The sequence below is a fragment of the Tupaia chinensis genome, unplaced genomic scaffold (genome assembly GCF_000334495.1).
Source record: "Tupaia chinensis unplaced genomic scaffold, TupChi_1.0 Scaffold000118_1, whole genome shotgun sequence".
NCBI classification, from domain to species: Eukaryota; Metazoa; Chordata; class Mammalia; order Scandentia; family Tupaiidae; genus Tupaia; species Tupaia belangeri.
In genome coordinates this window covers 1976264-2000905 of record NW_006159584.1, presented here as the reverse complement: position 1 = coordinate 2000905, position 24642 = coordinate 1976264, and the positions used below count along the sequence as shown (strand labels likewise).

At 35.9% G+C, this 24642-nt stretch overlaps 2 protein-coding genes across 12 annotated transcripts in view; one reads left to right on the top strand and one right to left on the bottom strand.

The window, feature by feature from the left end:
- The window catches only part of PCDH15 (protocadherin related 15), a 781066-nt gene that overhangs the window by 22944 nt on the left and 733480 nt on the right, over window positions 1–24642 (top strand). The window lies entirely within an intron of this gene.
- LOC102468393 (WD repeat and SOCS box-containing protein 1-like) overlaps window positions 1786–24642 on the bottom strand; it is a 49179-nt gene continuing 26322 nt past the window's right edge. The window contains 2 exon segments of the mRNA XM_014586227.1: window positions 1786–1978; window positions 5949–6071. Coding sequence (XP_014441713.1) covers window positions 1786–1978; window positions 5949–6071 — 316 coding nt within the window.

Below are 24642 nucleotides of genomic sequence, written 5' to 3'. Positions count from 1 at the left end.
TTCACCAGAGAGACAGAGACAGAAAGAGAGAAATCACCTCACATGGGTGATGGTCATTCTGCAATACCTCCTCCTCTGTCCTCCTTTTTGGATTTTGGGCACTCACCCACACGTGTCTCATTGTCATGGGACTCAAACTGCAGTTGACCCTGCGGGAGTCCAGCAACGTAACCATTATGCCATCTGTTGGCTTCTTCATTGTACTTTGTACCATTGTACTTTATAAAAAGAGTTAGAAGTTGAGTTTTGAATAGAAGTAAGATGATAGATAAATATATCTGCTTATAGAATAAAATCTTATCTCAAAGTAATAGCACATGCTATGACAAAAAGCTTTGGAAGACATTTGTCTACCTGGCTTATAATCTACTGAAATCCATTTTGCTTTCATTCCACCATGGATGTGTCTTAATACAGTCATAGTTTACCTTTGCATAATTTTGGATGAAGCATTCAAAAATTGGTCCTTTGTTTAGTATTAAGAAATGATAGGATTATCCTTTATTATAAGTGTGGGTTCTTATATATAAGTTGTAAAGGTAGACTTTAAAAAGATTACATTTTATAGGCTGGGCTTCATCTCTTCTTATCTCATCAGTCGTTAACTTTAGGAAGTCGAATAGTAATTCTAGGCTGTGACTGAAGAGATCTCAAGCAAAAACATGAATTGTGATATTGAAAGGAAAGGCTGGATTGGGCTATGGTGTGGAATTTACTGGCAGGTCTCAGTGGTAAACTATTTATAAATCACATTCACTACATATTGTGAATGTGAGTGGTGAAGGTAAAGAACAGTGAGTGCTGATGTGAAGACAGTTGAAGAATTTTTTTTTTTTTTTGAGAGGTGGTTCCTATAGGGCATGTGTGCTCGTTAGAAAGACAGAGAGAGACAGAGAGACAGAAAGTGAGAAATCACCCCCCCACACACAGAGGGGATAGCCACACCACAATTCCTTCTCCATTCTCCTCTCAGCATCTTGGGCACACATACACACGTACCTGTTGTCAATTTAAGCCCCTGGATCCGGGACTCGAACCATGGTCGACTACATGGGAGTCCAGTGACGTAGCCATTATACCATCTGCTGGTCCCAGACAGTTGAAGAATTTTTAAAACCCTAGTTAAGCTGATTGTTAAGGAAATATTTAATATAAATGATACCACTCTATTCTGGAAATGGATACCTGGAAAGGAATTTTAGGAGACCAGTTAATTTCAGGTTTCAAAGTTATAGGGGCAGGATAAGCAATCTTGCCTGGAGGCAGTGTTTCAGGCTACAAACTAAAATTTGTAACCTAGCAAAGTGAGAACCCGTGGTTGAGTGTATCAATATAAACATATATTGTCAGTGTACTGCAGGAGCACCAAGAGGTCACAGGAGACCCAGCTTCTCTTCTAAGTACCCTCTTGTTATTTTAGCAAAATAGAAAAATACTATTTAAAAAATAACATACCTTTCAATATTTTACATATTGTTTCTAATGTTCCTGCACTAGATGGTTCTGCTCTAATGCTTCTGCTTTTACTGATGATCTTCATTTCAATATCAAAGTAGTGCTTCTTCCTCCAGACCTCATCTCTTTGATCCAACCATTAGATCAAGAAGTTATAGCCACTTCTAAAGTTTACTGCCTGAAGAGGATCTTTGCCTAGGCTATTGCTGCAAATGAGGAAGACACTAAGAAGACACTGATGCAGTTCTGGAAGGGTTAAAACACATATCAGTTCATCAAGGACCTTGCTTGGGCTTGAGGTGATATCACCGAGGAGTGTATGAATTGCTTCTAGAAGAATACACTCATGACGGTTGTCCATGATGTAGAAGGATTTTCAACAAATGAAGAGGTTGCAAAAATCGGCAAGGCAAGGGTTGACATGGCTAAGAACTTTAACCTAGTGTAGATGAGGCTGGAATTGAAGAGGTGGTTTCTCATAAATTGACTAAAGAGCTGCTGGAACTGGGATAATAATGCATACCTGAAGAAGAGACAATTGAAAAAGAAACTTCAAGAAAATTCATAGTGAAGTGTGCAGGAGAATAGATTGCAAACCTTGATAAGCTCATTAAAACCTTTGAAAATTTGAGAACATGGATCTCAACACCAAAGGCTTTCATTAATAGAGAGGAATGATTATGGTATATTATCTGGGTACTAGCAAATTTATAATGAGGAATAGAAACAAACCAAGCAAACCACTGTGGACATATTTCTGAAAAGGGTGACATTTCTTCAAGAAGCACCTCAGGCAGGTTCTTTGGGAGATATTCCAGAAGAAGGAATTATTTTCTTAGCAGGTGAAAGCTCCATGCCTGCAATTGTCTCTGAAGATCTTCTAATGGGAAAAGATACAGAGGTGGAAGACAGTGATATTGATGATACTGACCTGTGTAGGCTTAGGCTAATCAATGTTTAAGTCTTGCTTTTAACAAAATTAAGGGAACCTGCAGTTAGTGTAATGGGTATGTCGCTGGATTCCCACGTGGTCGACCGCGGTTCGCGTCCCAGACCCGGTGGCTTAGAACTCACGCTGGGTGCATGTGTGTGCGTGCCCAAGATCCCAGGAGGAGAATGGAGGAGAAGGGATTGTGGCGTGACCATCCCCCCTGGGGGGTGATTTCTCACTTTCTGTCTCTCTGTCTCTCTCTGTCTGTCTGGCGAGCGCATGCGCCCTATAGTGAAAACCTCTCTCAAAAAAAAAAAAGTTGAAAAAGTTAAAGTTTACATAATAAGGATATAAAAAATACGTATCTTTATGGCCATACAGTGTGATTATATATTTTTAAAAAATATTTAATTTTACTTACTATCATTATTTTAATTTTTGCAATAGGGTCTGCATGCTCACCAGAGGGATGGAGAGAGAGAGGGAAAGTGAGAAAGGAAGCTGCCAGGTCCAGGATTCATGCGGGAGTTCAGAACCTTAACCAGTATGTCATCTGCAGGCCCTGTGATTATATCTTAGGCAAAGTGTTATTATAAAATAAGAATCAAAAAATTTAAAAAAGACTTTAAAGTTTATGAATTAAAAACCTACAGTAATCTAAGATTAATTCATTATTAAAGAAAAAAGTTCTTGTAAGTTTAATGTAGCTATATAGTCTATAAAATCTCTAGCAGTGTACAGTAATGTTGAAGGCCTTCACATTCACTCACCCTTCACTCCCTGACTTACCCAGAGCAACTTCCAGTTCTGCAAGCTTTATTCATGGTAATTGTCCTGTTGCAGTATACTATTTTTAAAAATCTTTTTTTCTATGTGTATTTTTACTGTACCTTTGTTAGCATGTTGTACAAGTTTGTAGCCTAGGAGCAATAGGCTATACCATTTATCCTAGGTGCAGAGTAGGGCTATCCTTCTAAGTTTGTGTAAGTACATACTATGAATTTCAAACAATGACAAAATTACCTAATGACACATTTCTCAGAACAGATCTCTCTTATTAAGTGAGGCATGACTCTATATCAAAATGATAAATTGAAATGCATTAAACACAAATTCTCTCACCCTTTCTTTCACTTGGAAATACTTATTAACTGAGCTATTAAAGCAAAACTCACTTAAATAAATGTTTTTATTCTAACCTTGCCTTGACTATGATTCAAGTAAACAAGCCCCAGAAGGTTCCTTTATTTTTAATATAAGGCTATTTTTATCTACTTCAAAAACAAGCAGCATTATTCATTACACAACATATATATATGTACTGCGGTTCGCGTCCCGGACCCGGTGGCTTAAAACTCAGGCCAGGCGCGTGTGCATGCGTGCCCAAGATCCCGAGTGGAGAATGGAGGAGAAGGGATTGCAGCGTGACCATCCCCCCTGGGGGGTGATTTCTTGCTTTCTGTCTCTATGTCTCTCTGTCTGTCTGGCGAGTGCACGCACCCTATAGTGAAAACCTCTCAAAAAAACCCAACATATATATATATATATAAAATCCAGGAAGTGATTAAATCTTCCCATGAGTTCAGTGATGAATTCATGGCTAGAAATTTGTGCTCTATAAATCAGATCTGTAAGCCATACTGTTATGTGTCTAAAGAGGGCACATAGATGTAGGGATCCCCTCGCCTCATTTTTTAAAAATTTCTAATTTGAAAAAACAAACAAACAAAAAGCCAGAAACTGACTTGTTAGCCAAGGCAGTGACTTGAGATATGCAGCATCCTAGACACACAGATAAGAATCAACTGCTGTTTTATCATTGTAAAGAAGCCCTGTCTTTTCTCTTTGACTAAGGCACAAGTGTTTGTTTTAGTGTATCCAGGGGGGAAGCAGTTGGGAAAGAGTGCATATGCAGAGGCATCTTTAAAATTAGCTCTTAATTACCGAAGTTAAAACTGAGTATATAAATCTTCTTCTAAGTCTCTTTCTATTGTTTGCTTTGACTTCCATTCTCCTTGGTGACTTGCAAGAAAATTTATAGTACCCTGACCCATATATTAAAATCACAGTCACCTCTTACGTTAACAAGTAAGTAATTCTGCATTTTCTCAATAAAAAAACATGTATTTTTGAATAAAATGCAATATGTTCAGAGACGTATATGAGTTCTGATTAAAATAAATATTTATTTTCAGTAGCTATAGCAAATTGTAACTACTGTTGGCATCAAAATGTTGACATTTTGAGATGCCAAATATTTCTAAAAATTTTTATTTACTGTGTTGATACATTGTTTACAAATGTTTGTGTGTATAGAAAGTGATACCAGCATTTCATAATTTCACTTGTAAGAAGTTCAATTCTCTTGAACTGCAGTACTGTTTTTGTCCTTCGTAAAAATAAAAATTTCTCCTGATAAGAGGGTGCTTCAGAAAGTTTGTGGAAAATGGAATTAAAACACAGATTTATTCGGTGCAAAAAGATTAAAATTCATGCAATTTTTTCACAGTGTACACTTTCCAACAGATTTTTTGCACGAAGATGTAAACTTTAAATTTAATTATTTGGCTGTGGACCGAAGGAAACTGGAAGTTTGAAAGTTTTGTGCTTAGCTTTTTGTTTCAAAGAACATGCCTTTTTAGACTGAACACAAGGTTTAAAACACAAATTCAGCAGTCTAAGGCTATGAAAAGTGGTGTCAATTTTGACTTTCACATAAAAAGCGTGTGCATATGTGTGTGCCTGTTTCAACTTGTTTTCAAGAGTAGCAGGAATAGCAAATGGGGAGGAAAAAAGAAAAGTGGAAATTTCTACTGTTCCATGAATGAACCTCTTTGAATTCATGATGTCAGTTCAGTGCTCACTAATTAAAGCCACCTGTTTGTCTCCCCAGTCTAGATCATTTCTAATGAAAACAAGAGGGAAATCAAAGAACTGAGAAGGAAGTTTGTGAAGAGCAGAGAACATGGCACATTGTATTTAATGAATCTATTCATAAATGTCAGACTGCATTCTCACCAACCCCAGCCATAACCAAATCATGTCTTAGACAGTGATTTGCTGGAGATTGGGAGCATGTCATATTCTTACTTCATCCTTTGCATCTAACACAGTGTTTGGCATATGATAGGCATCCTGGGTATGTTGGTTACTCTGCTATGGACTGACAAAATGCTAAAATTAATCAATACAATCAGACCTATTTTAACTGACACTTAAATTTAGAACTATTGGTAGCATAACTTGTAAGATTTTTATATTATTTCCCATATATCATCAAGTTTAAGATTTGTCTGCTTTCCTGTAGTTTTTCAGTAAAAACCTATAAAAATACATTTAATAAAGGGATTTGTGAAAACCAGATTTGGGTGGTTTTAGTAATAATAAGATAAGGGGAGAGTTTCTACTTCCCTTAAAGCCCAGAGTAAGAGAAGCTCACACCAACTATCAAGTTGGAAATCTCAAAAAAAAAAAAAAAAAAAAAAACACGAAAATCAGGGAATAAGTTAATAAATAGTTGTCGTGGAAAGTATGTTCAGTCAGCAGGAGACCGGGGACCTACTGCTGTTCCTCCTTGTAAATAGTTACTCTCAATGATGCTGAGTGTTCATCATTCTGCACTGTGCCTGCATATTCAATTTCTTGCAGTTTTTCCTCCTGAATTCTCTTGGTTTCTATGAGAGGTCTTCAAAAAATGTGTGGAAAATGCACATTAGAACAAACTATTAATATTTATAGATTTCAATTATTTGTACCACAATAAACTCATACTTAATATTATTCTTAAAAGATATTTAATTTTATTATTATTTTTAATTTAGTACAGCATACATGTACTCACCAGAGAGTGACAGAGACAAAGAGAGAGAAAGTGAGACAGCAAGGTACCAGATCCAGGACTCAAATTGTTGCTTGACATGTTCAGTATCCTAACTACCATGCCACTTACTAGCCCCTAAATGCATACGTTCCCTCCATTTATCCATAAACTTTCTGAAGTATCCTTGTTTATGTAGTACTACTTCATAAAAATAGATTTAAGAGGAATTAGGACATTAATTCGTCAGAGTTTCTAGTATTTACTTAACTTCACTTATCTGTTTAACACCCTCCCATCCAGTAAAGGCAGTTATCCTTTCAGAGGGGCACTACGAGAATTAAATGAGATGCTGTAAACTACTAGCTATGTCATGACCCATAGTAGAAGTCTATAGACATTAGTCATTTTTTTAAAGTTGTGATCGATTGATTGATTGATTGATTTTGCCAGAGAGTGCATGTGCTCACTAGAAAGAGAGAAAATGGGAAAGAATGAAAGCAGCACCCCAAGGTACCTCAATCCCTTCTCCTTCATTCCTCCTTTCTGTCAGGATCTGGGGCACATACTCACAAGAACCTAGGGTATGTTTTTAGCTCTCTGGTCAGGATTGAAACCATGTGGCTGGCCCTGTGGAATCTGTCTTTCTTAACCACTAAACCACAAGGCTGCCCCAAATTCTCAATTTTTAAAAGTTTATTTATTTCTTTAATGGCAGAGAGACAGAGAGAGAGAGACACTGTTACCACCAACAGGATTCCCAGGTCATGATTTACCCCTAGTCACAGCCAGCCCAGATCATGGGTATTCATGCCTGGTGTGCTCAGGGATGTCCTGAGACTTGAACCAGGACCTATACCATGTGTGGGTCCACATTACCACTGTACCACTGCCTAGCCCAAAATGTTAATTACTGTAAGTTACTTGTGACAGAGATTCTCTCTTTAGTCAGGCTTCTCTGAGCTCTCTTCTTGAGTAGTCTAAACCTTGGCCTGGAAGAACTGGAGACTTAGCACAGAAGATTCTGTGTATCCTCTACCCTAAGCAACAGGAACAAACACTAGCTTTGTTTTATTTTTTAAAAATTTTTAATAACTTTATTGAGATGTAATTGACAACTAAAACTTGTATATACAATTTAAGGTGAATGGTATGAAGATTTGATATATAACATGAAATGATTATCACCAAGAAGCTAAATAACATCCGTCACTTCACATAGTTGCCATTTGTATGTATGTGTGCGTGCGTGGTTAGAGCACCTAAGATCTACACCACCACAAGCAAATTTAACTACGCAGTGTAGTATTATTAACCATAGTCACCCTGTACATTAGATCACCTTTTTAACAGCTCAAGGCTGTTTCCCCAGTTAAAGTCCTCTTAAATGCCTTCCTGAGAAAAATCAACATTTCCAAAAGAATGTACTGTTTGTTTCAGCCAAAACCTGACTGTAGACCCTGACCTCCCTTTCTTTTCTCAGAATATTTACTTTAAAGCTTGCAATTGTAAATCTTTTTTTTTTTTTTTTTTGGTTCCTGTGAAATTTATCTTCTATACCCTAGGCATATCTTTCTCAAGGACCCAGGAGACATCTTTTTGAAACTTAATCATTGAAATAGATAGGGCCAGGACCAGCAGTTAGCGTAATGGCTATGTCGCTGGACTCCCATGTAGTCGACCACAGTTCAAGTCCTGGACCCGGTGGCTTAAAACTCACACCAGGCGCGTGTGCGTGCATGCCCAAGATCCCAAGAGGAGAAAGCTAGGGCCTCTTTCTCCAGACTGTGAGAGCGTAGGAACCTAACTTTGTAAGCACCAGTTAGGAAAGTCAGGTGGCCAGATGCATTGACCATCCGCCTTTGTGTCCTTTAGCGCATTTCAGCATGTGAACAACTTCCTGTTTTTTGTTTCATCACGGTTGAGCCCAGTTTATGCTGAAGTCTTTTTCCATCGACTGTAGTATCTGAATAAAATCTGTCTTGCTATTGTTACTGTGTGTCGGGCTTTGTTTGTCTTTGACATTCATGATGTCCATAATTTGTGATCAGGTAACAAATTCAAGGTACTCAGCAGTTTTATATTTTGCCATATTTTTAATACTTTTCCTTTAGAGATATCTAGTTAACTCTAGATAAATAGTTCTAAATCTTTTTACCACACTGCCTTTTACTCTTTTGCTTCTATATTATAAATCCTAATTTAAAAGATGGTATATAGGCTGACTTCATGGCCTTGTGGTTAAGAGAACTAGATTCCACATAGCTGACCATGATTCAGATACTGACTCCAACAACTTGAAAAACAGGCCAAATGTGTGTGCGTGCATGCCCCGAATCCTGCCTGGCAGGGTAGAGAAATGGAGAAGGAATTGTAGCTTGACTATGCCACACTGTGAAGTAGGCTGCCTCTGTCTGTCTTTCTGATTATTCCATTTACCATAGTCACAAACAGTATGAGATACTTAGGGATAAATCTAACCAAAGAAGTTAAAGACCTCCAAAATTTATTCGAAGCATTATCATTAATTTCGTAACTCTGCTTTAAGTGCCCAAACAGATTTATTAATATCTCTATAGAAAAGACATATTACAAACTTAGTTAATAGATTTATAGTGAATAGATTTCTAGAATACAGAGAAAATACCTTCTTACCTTATGGATGTTTATATGTTTTTTTTTTTTTTATTTGAGACAGATTTTTGCTATAGGGAGCATGTGCTCACCAGCGAGACAGAGGCTCACCAGAGAGGCAGAAACAGAGAGACTAAAAGCGAAAAATCACCCACGTACACACACAGGGCGATGGCCACAGCACAATCTCTTCTTATCCATTCTCCTCTTGGAATTTTGGGCATGCACGCACATATGCTCAGTATGAGTTTTAAGCCACTGGGTCTGAAACTTAAATTGTGGACTATGTGGGAGTCCACCAACATAACCCGATCTTTATAAACATGATTTTCTTTGGGCTCTTAAAAGGATTTTTAAATATCCCAAACATGCTCCCTTCATCTGTTCCGTATGATCAGTATAATGCATCCTGGAAAGTTAATTTTATGTGCCTTAATTTCAAAAAGATGTTACTTTGTATAATCAATGTGTAAACAATCAATAATTTTCAAATCTTCTCATGTTTGTGACAGAAAATTTTAGAGCAGGTAACTTATAAAGCCCATTAATATTTATTAATGTATGACTGTTAATCAACTATACTATCAATAAATGCTTTTATGGTGAATTGTTCATTAAAATTTTAGTGGTTTGGAAACCAAAGTATCTCAGCCTCATACTGATTAGAAGATGGATTTTTAATTTGCTCTCCGTTTTCACTAGGAAAGGTCAACTCCTACAGCTTAGTGTCCTTGGGAATAGAGACTTGGTTTTAAGATCTCCCACAATATGGTATTGCTTATTCCTTACCAGAGAAACAGAAGAGTTAACTTTTTTTTTTTTTTGCTGCTAATTAATAAAAAACTACTACTACTCATATTAGAAGTAACACTGTTTTTGAAGACTTATTATATATACAGTTAAAACATAAATGAGAATGAAATTATGATTTTTATATTTAATTTGCCTCTTCATAAAAGATGACAAGAATAAATAATGGGAAGAAGCAAATCAATGGTTAATGGGAGAATGCATGTCAAATGAATTTTGTATTTATGCAAGAAGGAAACATGTGGGCTCTCAATAGGGACTTCTACTTACTATTTTCACCAAAATAATTAGACTTAAAACCTTCCTTTGAGTGGTGATTGTGTCTAGTGATAGATTATTGAGATGAAAAACAGTCATTTTCCAGTGCGGATAGCTCATATGACATGGAAGAAAATCAGTAATAATCTTATTATAGTAGTACACCAAAAGGATCTAAATTTTTTTATGACTCTCATAGATTAAATGTCTACAATAATGAGTGCCTTTTCTTTTTTTGGAGAGATTTTCGCTATAGGGCGTGTGCGCTCGCCTGACAGACAGAGAGAGACGTAGAGACAGAAAGTGAGAAATCACCCCCCAGGGGGGATGGTCATGCCGCAATTCCTTCTCCTCCATTCTCCTCTCGGGATCTTGGGCACGCACGCATGTGCGTCCGGCGTGAGTTTTAAGCCATCAGGTCCGGGACACGAACTGTGGTCGACTATGTGGGAGTCCAGGGACATAGACATTACGCTAACTGCTGGTTCCCATGAGTGCTCTTTTTAAAATTATTTTAAGGTGTTAAAATCAACCTATATAGATATTATTTAAGTAACTATTGACCATGTAATTTTTCAGTGAATGCTCATGTAAATATTGGATAAAGTAATAAAGTTCATAATAAATTTTGTTAGATTCTTAGAACACATAGTGATTGTATTTGTTCACTGTCTTGATAGTATAAACTTTTTAAAATAAAAATGAATGTTAGAATGTGACAGAGAAAGGAAGAAATAGAATAAGAATCAATAGACAATCTGCTGAAAGACTGTATAATTGGAGTGGATTCCTTTCTTTTCTATGTAAATTATTTCAGGCTGTTTAGACTACTTGAAATTTTTTTTATATAGACATTCAAGCTAATCTCTAGAATTAAGTAATCATAATTCCTCCCTTACTCCTTTATCTAATCACCTTCTATGTAATTTTTCAAGCAAAAATTCCGAGAATTCCGTTAGATTTCCTTTCTAAAATCACCTGTCATATATTTATAGCTATTCATACATAAGTCCTATTGATTCTACTTCTTAGCTATTTCAGTCCCTTCTTCCATATATTTTGCTATTTTATGAGAGACTGTCATGTTCCATTATTCTGAAAAGTATAGTGGTCTCCTAAATGGTTTCACTGCCTCGTCAAACTTGCATTTTTTCCCCTAGAGCACTTTCTCTGCAAAATTAATAATCATTTAAAAAGTAATTAAAACACCCTTTAACCTAGCCTATAAAATACTCTATAATTCACCCTGTCTTCCTATTCAAACATACTTATTGCCAACTTTTACATGAGAGAAAACATGTCAAACGACTTAGAGTTACCCAAACAGAATGTGAATTTTATACCTTGATATCTTTTATAGAGCTAGTCCATCATTCCACCTGGAAAGCCTCTGCTGATCCTTAAAGACTTAGTTCAAGCATCTTTTCTTAGAGCATCCCTTCATGATTATCCTGATTAACATAAGTCTCTCTTGTCTATATACACCTATGCATATAGTAGCACGTCACACTGAATTACTTATCTGTTTCCCCAATAAAACTACTCAGACATTGACAGTAAAAACTGAGTCTTATTTGTCTTTATATGTAGGTAATTTGTATGACATTCACTCCCTGACCAGGTATTTTGCCTTTAGGTACTTATTTTTATCTTCTCTATGGGCTTGGCTTTCAGTCTTACAATGAAGCTTTCTTTTATCTGCTTCAGCCAGCCTACACAGTAAGATGGATGGATGGTTGGATGCTTGCTTTTTTTGTGAGTGTCCTCTAAAATAGATCTTCCAGCTTGAACTCATTTCTCATTCCTGGTGTACCCTCTTGGACATGGTAATTTAGACTCTCCCTTTTTCTTGAGGCAGTCAGTGCCTTCCTGCATGACCACATATGTCCATGTTCACATGTAGATAAAATTCAGCCTGAGTCGGGGGTGGAGGCAGCAGGTGGCATGGTAGTTAAGGTGGCTGGATTTCCACATGGCATACCTTGGTTTGGGTTCCAGACCTGGTAGCTTGAGAATCATACCCAAAATCACAAGAAGAGAATTGAAAAGGGATTGTAATGTGGCCTTCTCACTTTCTCTCTCTTTCTCCTCTCTGAATAATACCAACACCCTATGGAAAAGAAAAAAAAAAAATCCTGAGTCTCATCATATTGCTAGATGGGTAAATTGTAATCAATTAGATGCAAATATAAGTGTTTAAAAATGTCTTGCAGCCTGACTGTTTCCTTTATATTAGAAAACAATATTCTTTTCATCATTTAAAAAGTTCATCTTTTCAGTAAATGAAGAGAAGTACGAATCATTTAAATTCTGAGTTTTCATTTTTGCTCATTCCTTTGAGAGAAAACTGCACAAACATCAAATCCCTAGTTTTATTTTTTGGACATGCTTTATGACATCTCGAACATCAAGCACAGATAGCAAACAACAATAATTAATCAAAGTTGATTTTAGTTGTCTGAAGCATTATCTGTGAGGAAAATGACTTAGCAAATGTTTTCATAAGAATGTGTTGCTATGTGCCACTGAAATATGATGATAAAAATAAGAGATTAAGGATTTCCTCTCATATATCTTTTGTTACAAACTTTTATGTTGGTCGATTTCTTTGCCAGGTTTTGACAGTTCTTTCCTCTACAAATGACAGTTAATTTATATAAGATTCTAAGACTTTATCATTCTGTTTTCACCCAACTTCTTTTGTCTACTCTTTGTCGGCACTGGAAGAACATACAAAGACAAAGTTAACTTGCATGAATACAAACACAAACACACACAGTACTTTTCAAATTTAAAATAAAATTAAAAACTTCAGTGTACTCCAATTTATGGAAATTTTCAGAGTATTAGCATGCTTCATCACCCCAATGTGCTGTGGGTGAAGTGAAAAAATGAGCCAGCTCCATCTTGCCAGTGCGAGATATTCCAATTTGTTCTAACACACTAGCCATTAGTCCCAACATCCTCGGAGGAAGAAGAGCTTTTCTATTGCTAGTTGAAATAGAGAATGAAATACACCTAATTACATGCAAAGCAAATTTATGTTCTTTATCTTCACAGAAAGTAAATAAAGAACTTTATTGCTTTGGGAGTTGTTTAACCATACCAAATATTTTGTGTTTTGGGGGGATTCCAAGCAAAATTAGGATAGTTTGTGACATATATCCAGTGTGGAAAATTGTCAACAACAAAAAAATCCAAGTAGGTTAAAAATTTGATCATTATAGTGAAGGGGTTTATGTTTAATTGACTATACAGGGGAGAAACAGCTCTTGGGTCCAGGTAAAATATTATTTAAATATGAAAACTTCTAAGAATTTTGGACAATCAAAGGGCTATCTACTCAGGAAATGAACTAGAAAAATAGTGAAAGAATATGAATGAGTGAATAAGTGAGAGAGAGATACAGATGATGGGCTGGGGCTAAAGAAAAGGCAAGATATGAAGAGACAGAAAGAGAAAGAGAAAGAACGAGAGAGAGGAAAAGAAAGGAAAGAAGGAAGGAAAGAAAATTTTTTTCAAAGAAAATTTCACCTGAAATAGCTTGATTATAATAAATTTCTCCCCTTTTTTGAAATTTTTCAAATTATATTTCACATTTTACATATATTTGATGAACAACTTTGTGGAGTATATTATAGTTTTCCAAAGCATGCATACAGTTGCTTGAGAGTAGAGGGTCAGTAGAACTATTTTACTTCTAGGTGGGTATGGGAAAATGTCCTTTGTAGAATTACTACCATGAGCCACATTATAGTAGTTATGTTTCTGAATTTTATACCAACTCTGCTGCTTCTAAAAAGATATATTTAAAGTTGGTAATGCTCCTGAAACAAACAAACAAAAACAGACAAACAAGCAAACAAAGGCTTCTGGTTTTAATTTGCATTTACCTGTGCCAGCCCATGGCTTGGTGGTTAAAGCAACTGATCCCACATGGCCAACCACGTGATTTGTGTCCCAGATCTGGCAGCTTGAAAAACATGCTGGGGCATGTGTGTGCAAGCCCAAAATCTGAAAGGAAGGTGAGATGGATGAGAATGGATTGTGGCATGACCATTTCCCAAGGGGGATGCTTTCTTTCTCTCTTTCTCTGTCTGTCTCTTTCTCAGCAAGTGCATGTAACCTCTGGAGAAAACTTTTTTAAAAATAATTTTTACATTTCTCCAATGTGTAGTGATATTGGGCATTTTAAAAATAAACCTTTTGGCCATTTGTATGTTTTATTATTCAGAGAGACATTATTCAGAGAAACAGAAGATACTGGGCATTTTTCCATTGTCTAAATAAAGTAGTTTGGATTATTGCCTAAAGTGTCTGATTTTAAGAGGGTGAGAGTTACAAATGAACTTCTTCACCCTCCTAAAATCAGGCTTAAGAAAAAGAACAAGAGCTTCTTATGAAGCAAACATTTTGTGAAGTCCTAGAAAACTTAATATTTGCATATGTCATCTTTATTTTATCAAGCAAAGTAAACTTTCCTTGCAAAATAATCTCAAAGAGGTATGCAGAGATCAGCACTTTTAATAAATTGAACCACTTAATATGCACTAGAGGATATATTTTATTAATAATCGTAATTATTGCTGCTAGCATGGGGTTTGGAAGATCACTAATCAATAGATGTCCATTTACTTGAAATAAAAGAATATTAGCATTAATCCATTTTAGATAAATGTTTCTTTTGTTAAGCAAATAATTACAACCAAATTTAGCTCTTATGAGTGAATCAGATTTGTGTCCACAGGGTTTACTTAAAATGAACTACAAGTGTATAATTTTAAATGAAAAAATAATTGTTTCTGCCTACACAGTAAACCTTAGGGAACAGACTATACTTAAGCCTATGATTTGGCAACCTCCAAAGAAAAGATGTATTTTCTCTTCCTTGAATATTACAAAATTGGATACTTTTATTCTTACATGTTCAATAAAATATATACTTTTTTTATGTTTTATGAAAGCCTGATAGAGTGTTTTATGCACTGGTTTCCAGTAGCGGGGAATAATGGAGGCCTTATATGGATAGTATGTCCCTTAGAATGGCAATGTCCTTAAAATAGACTGCCTCTATTTCTGTTGCTAACAGAATTTTGTATTACAAAATACAGACAAGCTTATAGAGTATATAGAAAACATATAGATAATAGGATTTTAAAACAAAAGCTATGCAATTATGTTTATTTTAATTACATACTAAAAAAATCTCAGAGGCATCTTTCATAAAATGTAGTTTTCAACTTTCACAAGGAAGCAGACAGTGTGACATTCAGAGCTTTAAGTGTGCTGATGCAGACTTCATTCTGAAGGTGTGCTGGCAGATTTAGTATCTTTGACTTTCAGTGAAGAGTGGAAAGAATTGGGTTTGGAAGCCAACCCATATAAATTGTCTTACATGATCATTTTCCTCAAGAACTTCAGTTAGGCTTAGCATCAATTATAAGATTAGAAGTATCCAAACCCTTTGACAACTCAAATTTCCACTTAATAGGTTAAATCCATGTATCAGATTTTTTTCTACATGACATGTGACCGTAAAGTAATATGATTGATATTTTAATCAAACTTTATATGGATAACTTTTCCATTACTCTGTAATTATTCATAGGTTTATGGTATGACTTCCTCACAATAGATGCACATATATATGTTTATCCCAAATATTCTCCTGGGGACTAGCAGAGGTGTAAAAGTTATATTGCTGGACTCCCACGTAGTCGACCGTGGTTTGAATCCCAGACCTGGTGGCTTAAAACAGGTGCAGGTGAGTGCATACCCAAAATCCCGAGAGGAAAAAAGAGAACGGATTGTGGTGTAGCCATCTCCTCTGGGGGGGGGGGGATTTCTTTTGTTTGTTTGTTTTCTGTCTCTCTCTGTCCCTCTGGTGAGTGCATACACCCTATAGAAAAAAAAAAACTGTCTAAAAAAAAAATTCCTTGGAACAGGCATTAGCATACATTTTCTGTAAAGATCAGAGACTGGATATTTTAGGATTTGTAAACCAGATGGTATCTGTTGTGAACACTTACCTACCATTTTCACACAGAAACTTTGAATACTGTGTAAGGGATTGATCAAGATTGTGGACATTGAAAGTTGGTTTTTTTTTAAGATTTTTGCTACAGAGTGTTTATAATTGCTGGAGAGAGACAGAGAGGGAAAGTGAGAAATCTCTTGGTGAGGATGACCATGCTTTCAGTTCCAGACCCAGTAGCTTGGATCTCACGTAGCCAACTGAGGTTTGAGTCCTAGACTGGGTAATTTGCTTTCTCTCTTTCTCTTTCTCTGTCTCTGGTCAAATTAAAAAATAACAATAATAAGTAGAATTAAATTTTTACAATTCTTAAAAAAAATGTCCTGGACTCAATAGGGCTTTTCTTATAGTCAAAATCTATTACTTTAGGGTATGTACATGCATTACTCTAGCCAAATAGATGCTTAAGCTGTCATTTTGATAGATACGTTCCAACCTCAATACTCATATATCTAGTTAATATTCATAATTTGGCTACAGAAAACTAGAGACATCGAAATATATGTTACCTCTCCTCACCTTATGATTAGAGGACAGAGTATTTTAGGACATGTTAAAACTGGTCATTAGCATGTATAAATAAACTTACTAATCTTCTAGTACCTCTTGAAAACTCAAAGTTATGGTTGGGCTGCAAATTCATTTTATATACTTTTTTAAGATCATTTTCTTATGTTTTATTTTTGTTTATTTATTTATTTTTAAAGAGATTTTTGCTATAGGATACCTGTGTTTGCTGGAGAGATAGAGGGACAGTTAGAAATTACCCCCCAGGGGGATGGCTACACCACAATCCCTTCTCTATTCTCCTCTCAGGATTTTGGGGCATGCACACACATGCACCTGGTGTGAGTTTTAAGCCACTGGGTCTGGAAATTGAAGTGTGATCGACTATGTGGGAGTCCTGTCAGTGTAGTAGGTGTCTATTCTCTGATTTTCTCAGTCAGGTGAAGTTCAGGTACCCAGGTGACACAGTCTGAGCTAGATGGAAGACCCTATGATGTAGTTATTTTCTAAACATTTGGTAAAAGTATATATTATCTTTATCTTATATTAATATCAATGATTTTTGAGTAAGATTGTTTCTTAAAAATAATTTTATTGAGGGAACCAGCAGTTAGTGTAATGGCTATGTCACTGGATTCCCACGTAGTCGACCGCGGTTCGCGTCCCGGACCCGGTGGCTTAAAACTCACGCCGGGCGCGTGTGCGTGCGTGCCCAAGATCCCGAGAGGAGAATGGAGGAGAAGGGATTGCGGCGTGACCAGCCCCTCTGGGGGGTGATTTCTCGCTTTCTGTCTCTCTGTCTTTCTCTGTCTGTCTGGCGAGCGCACGCGCCCTATAGCGAAAAAAACCTCTCAAAAAAAATAATAATAATAATAATTTTATTGCTATTGAAAGATAGGTTCACAGACATGCTAGGTAATTAAGAAACTGCTGTCCAGCCCCCTGGACTGGTTGTTAAAGGAACCGGATCCCACGTGACTGACTACATGGGTCAAATCCTGGCTCTAGTAGCTTAAGAAACACACTGGGTGCTTTATGTGCATGCCCAAAACCCTGACAGAATGGAAAAATGTAAAATAAGAGATTGCAATGTGACTACAACTTGTCAAGGGTGCTTTCTCCCTCTCCTTCTCTCTCTGTCTCTGTCTCTCTGTCTTTCTCTTGTAAGCTCATGCACTCTGTGGAAAATTTAAAAAGAATTCTAAAAATTGCTAAATATGTCATCCTGAAGATCTAAAATTTAATTTATGAATTACTCAGTGGCTACCATTCCACTGGAAATCATCTGGATTTTTTTTTTCTGAATTATAAAGTTTATAGGAATAGAAATGTCACTTTACAAAGAAGTGGTATGCTTTCAATTGATTGATTTTATTAGTAATGATAACAGACTATAATGCTGTTAAACAGTCCTCTTTCATCTGAACACACATTAACATCACCTGGTTAAACTTGTTATAAATACAGATTTCTTGAGTTACAATCTTTGAAGTTCTCAGTAAGTGTAAGTGGAACTCAGAGTCTCTAAGTAAACACTTATCTTTGATGGCTAGTCTCTGGAACACTTTTCTGAGTCCAGTTCCACATTTACTTGGTGTTAAAATTAAATAAAAATAATTTTAAAAATTCAGATTTCTATGCCCACTCATGTATATTTGATTCTGTAAATCTGAAATTGTGTCCAGGAATGTGCATTTTTAACAAACACTAAGTTCTAGCATTGGGAATCCTTAAGACTCTTAAGAAAAACAGAATGTCCTTAAATCCTTAAGAAAAACAGGATGTGTTTGCTAAGGCTTCTCTTAGATCATCTTAAGGAGATCAAAATGGAAGTCCTGCCCAAGAAAGCAATTCTATGATGTCCCTAATACAATGATGCGATGCCATCTATCTAGAAGTGTTTTCTTTATTACTGACATAATTTTCTACAGAAAATTTAAGGAGAGTTGTTTTTACCTCAGAGTTCTTTCTGTATTTTCAAACGTTTTATAGCTCCCACCAAGGTTTTCCTCATCATTCCCTTTTGTACTGTAATTACTTGGACTTAGAATCAAATACTGGATGCCCAACAGTTGCTTTCACCCACGGACTTAGTTGTTTCTGGATTTGTTGTTTGTTTGTTTTATTGAGAATCTCACCATGTTGAGGTCCTCTTACCTCAGCCTCCAGGGTAGGTGGGACTACAGGCACTTACCATCACACCTGGTTTTTAGAGTGGGCCAGGAAGCAAACCCAGGCCTTCCATGTCAATTCAACTTCCTGGGTTTCAACATCTACCTGCATACATTACCACAAGTAGGATTCCTAGACAGTTTTGAGGTTTGTTTTTTTCTCTTATTTGTTTAGATTTTTGCCTACTCACTGTTTTTGAATTGAATAAATTCTTAAAGACTTTCCAGGTAAAAGGAAAATCTAGATTTACTTCTTTTCTTAAAAAAAAAAAAAAAAAAAAGCTAAGTTAGTTATGCTGAGCCTAAAGTACATGGCAAGAATGTCTGAGAAGCCACCTGATTTAAATAACGGAAATATCTTCAGTTTTCTGGTCCCTCTGCCACTCCCTATCATTTACTTGCCATCGAGACCAAGGATTCATGGCCATTTTTCACTGGGAATGTTTTTTTTTTATTACTGAAAAACTTTTCTCCCTACTTACATTTCTATAAATAAATCATAGACCATAAAATTGGATAGAAAAGAGAGCGTATTTCAAGATAAATGAGGCATATAATTTTTTTGTGAAAGGAACAATATTTTATGTATTTATTTTATAAGCCTAAAATGCTTCACTTCACTCACTTTGTTATCTGTAGGTAAATGAGTGTCAATTCCTGGTTTACATGTTTTTGTTTTCTCTCTCACTAGAATCGAAGTCTATAATGTTTTTATGAAGATACAGACCATAGCTTATTCATCTCTGTGTCTTAAGAACCAGTTTTACTTGAAGAAATTAGTTTAGCATAAATATACATATGTATATTACATTGAGATCATTTTAAAGCTTTTATTATTAATAGTAAAGATTACATAATTTCAATTCTTTTAATATTTTCTTTACCTTATTTTTCACTTTATTGCATACCTGTTAGATTATCTTTGGAATGATCTCCCACTAGTCCTTGCCCTATTCCCGAATATGAATTAAATTAACAATCTGTTGTGTATATTTTCACATGGATCATTATATCTAGTACAAAAGAATTATCTCATATTCCAACATACTCTAGCCTTATGGCTACATTTAGAAATTACCTCCTTCCATTTCTCCTTTAAGGGCTTGGTTTGTGTTACTTTAGCTCTTACTTAGTGCATGTTTTTTCTGAATTCGTGTTATGTCATCAGTACCCTAATGTAAGTTTATTCTTTTAGATAATATCCACTGTTTCTGTAATTTATCTATAGCTAACAAGTACAGTCTATAATAAGAAAGCATTGTTTAAATGAATAAATACATATCATCTCCCAAACAAACAAACAAACAAATTAAAACCCACACTCAGTGAGCAATAGCAAAACAGTCCCCATTCACTGAATATTTATTATATGTGAGGCATTACACTAAGAAAATTCTATGTGGTACCGCATTTGATCCTCCTCACAGCTCACAAATAGACACTATAATTTTTCCTTCACTGAGGAGAAAATATGGGTTCAAGGAAGACGAAATACCTGGCAGAGCCCACAAAGAAACAGTAGACCCTTTGATCCCAAACCTTTCTTTCACAATAGTACAGCATTCTATGATGGGACATTGCCTCCTGGTGGGAATTTCTGTGGATAAGCATGGAACAAGTCAGAAATGTACAAGGAGAAGACAAAGGGGTGACTGTCGTGACCTGACAAGACTTTAGTGATAGAGAAATTCTTAGGTTGTTTAAAATCTTAGTAGTTTGATCAGAAATTATAAGCAAAATTGTAATGGAAAATTAGCTTTTCACAATTATTTTAAATATGACAATTATTTAAGTTTAAATTGGCTGAAACTTCCAATAGGATAAAAGTTTTGACTTTCAAAAGCCTTAATTTTATTTATTTTTTATTATTAAAAATTTTTCTTTTCTCCTTTCCTTCTCCCTCCCTCCCTCCCCCCCTCCCTCCCTTCCTTCCTTCCTTTGCTATAGGGCAAGTGTGCTCACCAAAGAAAGAGTGAGAGAGACAAAGAGAGAGGGGGAGGAGAGAGAAAGGGAGAAATAACCCCTTAGGGGATGGCCACACAACAATTCCTTCTCCTCCTCCTCCATTATCCTCTCAGGCTTCTGAGCACACACATTCATATGCCTGGAGTGATTTTCAAGCCACCATGTCCAGAACTTAAACCACACAGCTGGCCATAGAATCCAGTCCTTTAACCTCCATGCCCTCTGTGTGCCCCTAGTCCTTTCTCCAACATTCTCTTAGGATTTTGGGAACACAGTGCCTGGCTCAAAACCTTAATTTTTTTTTCACATGTAAAATGAATTTACCCAGCATGAATACACTTTACACCAGTCCAGCCAAACATACCATAAGTTATCATCAACAGATAATCATCCTTTTCTTTGTCCTGTAAATATCTTGCCTCTCTGTTTTCCTCCTTGAATCCCTTTCATTCATTCTCCCCTTTCTCCTAACCTCTTCCCACACTGTCTCAGTTTCCATAACCATTTTCCATGTTTCTATATACACTAATCTTTAAATTTCCACCATAGAATGCAATCAGTCAGTATATTTTAGGTGGAGACATATAATGTCTCTTTTTCATAACCTGGCTTGTTTCATTCAGCAGTAAATCTTCCATATTCATCCACTTTCTATAAGATGCTAAGGTCTTGTTTTTTGTTGTTGTTGTTTTTTATGGGCAAATAATAGTCCATAGAGTATGCATACCATACTTTTTCAATACATTCTTCTGTTGTGGACATTTGGGTTGGTTCCATGTTTTAGCAATTGTGAATAATGTGATAAACATAGATATGCAAGCACTTTTTTTGACTATTTTCCTATTCTTTGAGTAAGTAATTTTTAAGCCATGAAAATTATTTTAAAGAGCAATGTTGCCTTAATAATAATCCCCTAAAATAAAATTTTCACCATTTCTAACTACTTTCACATATATCTCATATTTTACAAATTCTTGGAAGAAGCAAAATAGCATAGATTTGCTACTAGCAGGCAGTTCTGAAATGCTTGAATGATCCAACAAATGTTAAAAGTCAACATCTCTCTGAGGCTGACAAGTGTCATAGGGTTTAAGGGTACTGTATTCCCACATGGCTGACTGCAGTTTGTGTCCCAGACCTGGTGGCTTTCCTTCTCACTTTCCCTCTTTCTGTCACTCTGTCACTCTCTGACCAACCAACTAACCAACAAACAAATAAACAAATAAATTTAAATAATTATTTAAAAAGAAAAATCTCTCTGACTTTAGCCCCTACTGATGGTTCAGTATTTTTATAGTCACACTTGTGATATCTCACAAATTTTTTCTGTTGTATTAATATGTAGTTGTGATTATATGCATATGGTTGTAATATATATGTATACATGTGTATATATATATGTTGCCAGACAGGTAGCTCTATGCCTGCCCCAGAGATCCAAAGCAGGTTTAATACGCTACCACTCAATTTAAAAAAAAAGAGAAACAAAGATATTGGTGAGAAAAAAAAGGAGAATTTATTACAGTGTGGCTATACTCCGAAGACATGTAAAAATATCTTTGACTGGTCAGCCAACTTACAGATGCTTTCAAAGAAGGAAGTGGCTGGGGGATAGTGGCAATGTACAGAAAAACTTAGATCAGGTTAAATTTTAGCTCAGACTACAATCAAGAAATTCATCTTTAAGACATGAGTTTCTATTCTCATGAGTGGAATGTTTCTCATTATTTCAAGCTTCTGGTTGACTGCTCATGATGTTCATCTCTCTGGAGTTTCTAAAAGAGATCTCAGATAAAGTGTACCAAGCTAGTAGAAAGGGAAAAACAATTAGATTAAAAGGATTGAGTCAGTCTGCCTAAAGCAGGCCTCTACTATATATGTATGTATATATGCATGTGTTTGTATGCTTGTATTGCTATCCATTGTTTAAATACTCTTGCTTAATTTTAGTTTGTGCTATTTTTTTTATTAAGAAACAAGTGTCTTTGTTAACAAAATAAGTGAATAACTTCAGTAAATGATTATATGACTTAAAGTTGGAAGCAGACTTAAGACTTTTCCATGGGACCAGCAGTTAGCATAATGGCTATGTCACTGGACTCCCATGTAGTTGACTACGGCTCGAGTCCTGGACCTGGTAGCTTAAACTCATGCCAGGCGTGTGTGTGTGCATGCGTGCCGAACATCCCAAGAGGAGAATGGAGGAGAAGGCGTGGCCATCCTCCCTGGGGGGGTGATTTCTTGCTTTCTATCTCTCTCTCTGTCTTTCTGGTGAGCACACATGCCCTATAGGAAAAAACTCTCAAAAAGAAAAAAAAAAAAAAAAGACTTTTCCATGTTCACCCATGTAGGACTAATGTATACAATACTCATGGAAACTCTCACCCAAAACTGAGTAGCTCACACATTTATTTGTAAATCTAGATTGTTGATTTTTATTTTCTGCAGGATAGAGTAAAATAATTACTCCAGTTATTTTCCACTTATGCTGTTACTGCTCTTTTTTATTTTTTTATTTTTTGGAAGGGTGAGTACATAGTCTGAATAAAACTTTTTATCCTTTCCCCTTTTAAACTCATTTAATCTCTGTTAATCTGATGAAATATTAAAATCATCACTAACCTGCTTAATTAGATCTATAAAGATATAGTGTTTATCCAAAAGATAAATTGTAATACTAACATTTTTAAAAATGGGTCTGAGGGTGAAAAAGAGAAGCTCACTAACCTGTTTTAATTACTTTCTTCTGACCGTGTCACTAACTTTCAAGTTATTCTTTCCTCAGACAATTGTAATTAGTGTCAGAATTTGTAATCACCATACTGACACAAAAAATGGACTTTTGCTCAGTCTCATTCCTCCTTCATCTCTTCCAGATCCTTCTTTGTTAAATTTCCCACAAAATGTAAACATTTTTTTGCAAACTATTTCTTTTTTGTTTTTCTTTTTTCTTTTAAAAGGAGCTTATTTTCTCAGAGCAAGACATGTTTGTCATTTCTCTCTGGTCTTATTGTTGGAGGATCTGACAGCATGCCCCTGGGGTCCGACCTTTATTTTGAGTTAGCTTTGTAAGACCAATGTATTTCTTCTCCTTTATTACTTTTACTTTTCAGTTCTATTTTTTTTCCTCAACAGTTTTTCCAGATTATTCAAGAAAGTATCAGTCACACAATGACCCTTGAAGACATTTCTCAGACTCTATTCCACATTTTTTTTTCACCTCTTCTAGCCTTAAATATGGGGTATATGTGTGTATGTGTGATGTATACATGCACACACATGCATATGGACGTGTGTATCTGTATATAAGAAAGAGATTAGTGTGACGTATATTCATGTTGGGTAAATTCATTTTAAAAGTTATAGTAATGTACAGTGATTAAATGTATAAAATAAATTAAAGTTAAAAAGGAAGGAACAAGGTATAGACAGTGACTGGAGACTTATATTTCACCTTGAAACAGGATGGAATGTGTTTCCCTGTGAATCATACTCACTGTGAACTCCTTGAGTTATTCCACCAAAATACACTCCTGGGAATATTGGCCATTCTTTTTCTCATTCACATTCTCTACATATTTTAAACCATGCCTTCAGGGGTGATAAAGTTTCTTTCTCTTGAACTAAACTTGAACTAAATATGCTTTAGGGATTTAACAATGCCACGTTTCTCTAAAAGGAGAATTAACAGCGCATAAATATTGTTTCTAACCCTAAATCCTAAATCCGTATTTTTGTCTAATTCTTTATATTTCTTTGTTTTCCACCATACTATGACCTATTTTTTTTTTTTTTTTTTTGGAGAGGTTTTTGCTGTAGGGCACATGCACGCACCAGACAGACAGACAGAGACAGAGAAACAGAAAGCAAGAAATCACCCCCAGGGGGGATGGCCACCCTGCAATCCCTTCTCCTCCATTCTCCTCTTGGGATCTTGGGCACGCACACACATGCACCCAGGGTGAGTTTTAAGCCACCAGGTCCAGGACATGAACTGCGGTCGACTACATGGGAGTCCAGCGACATAGCCATTATGCTAACTGCTGGTCCCCGCCCCCCC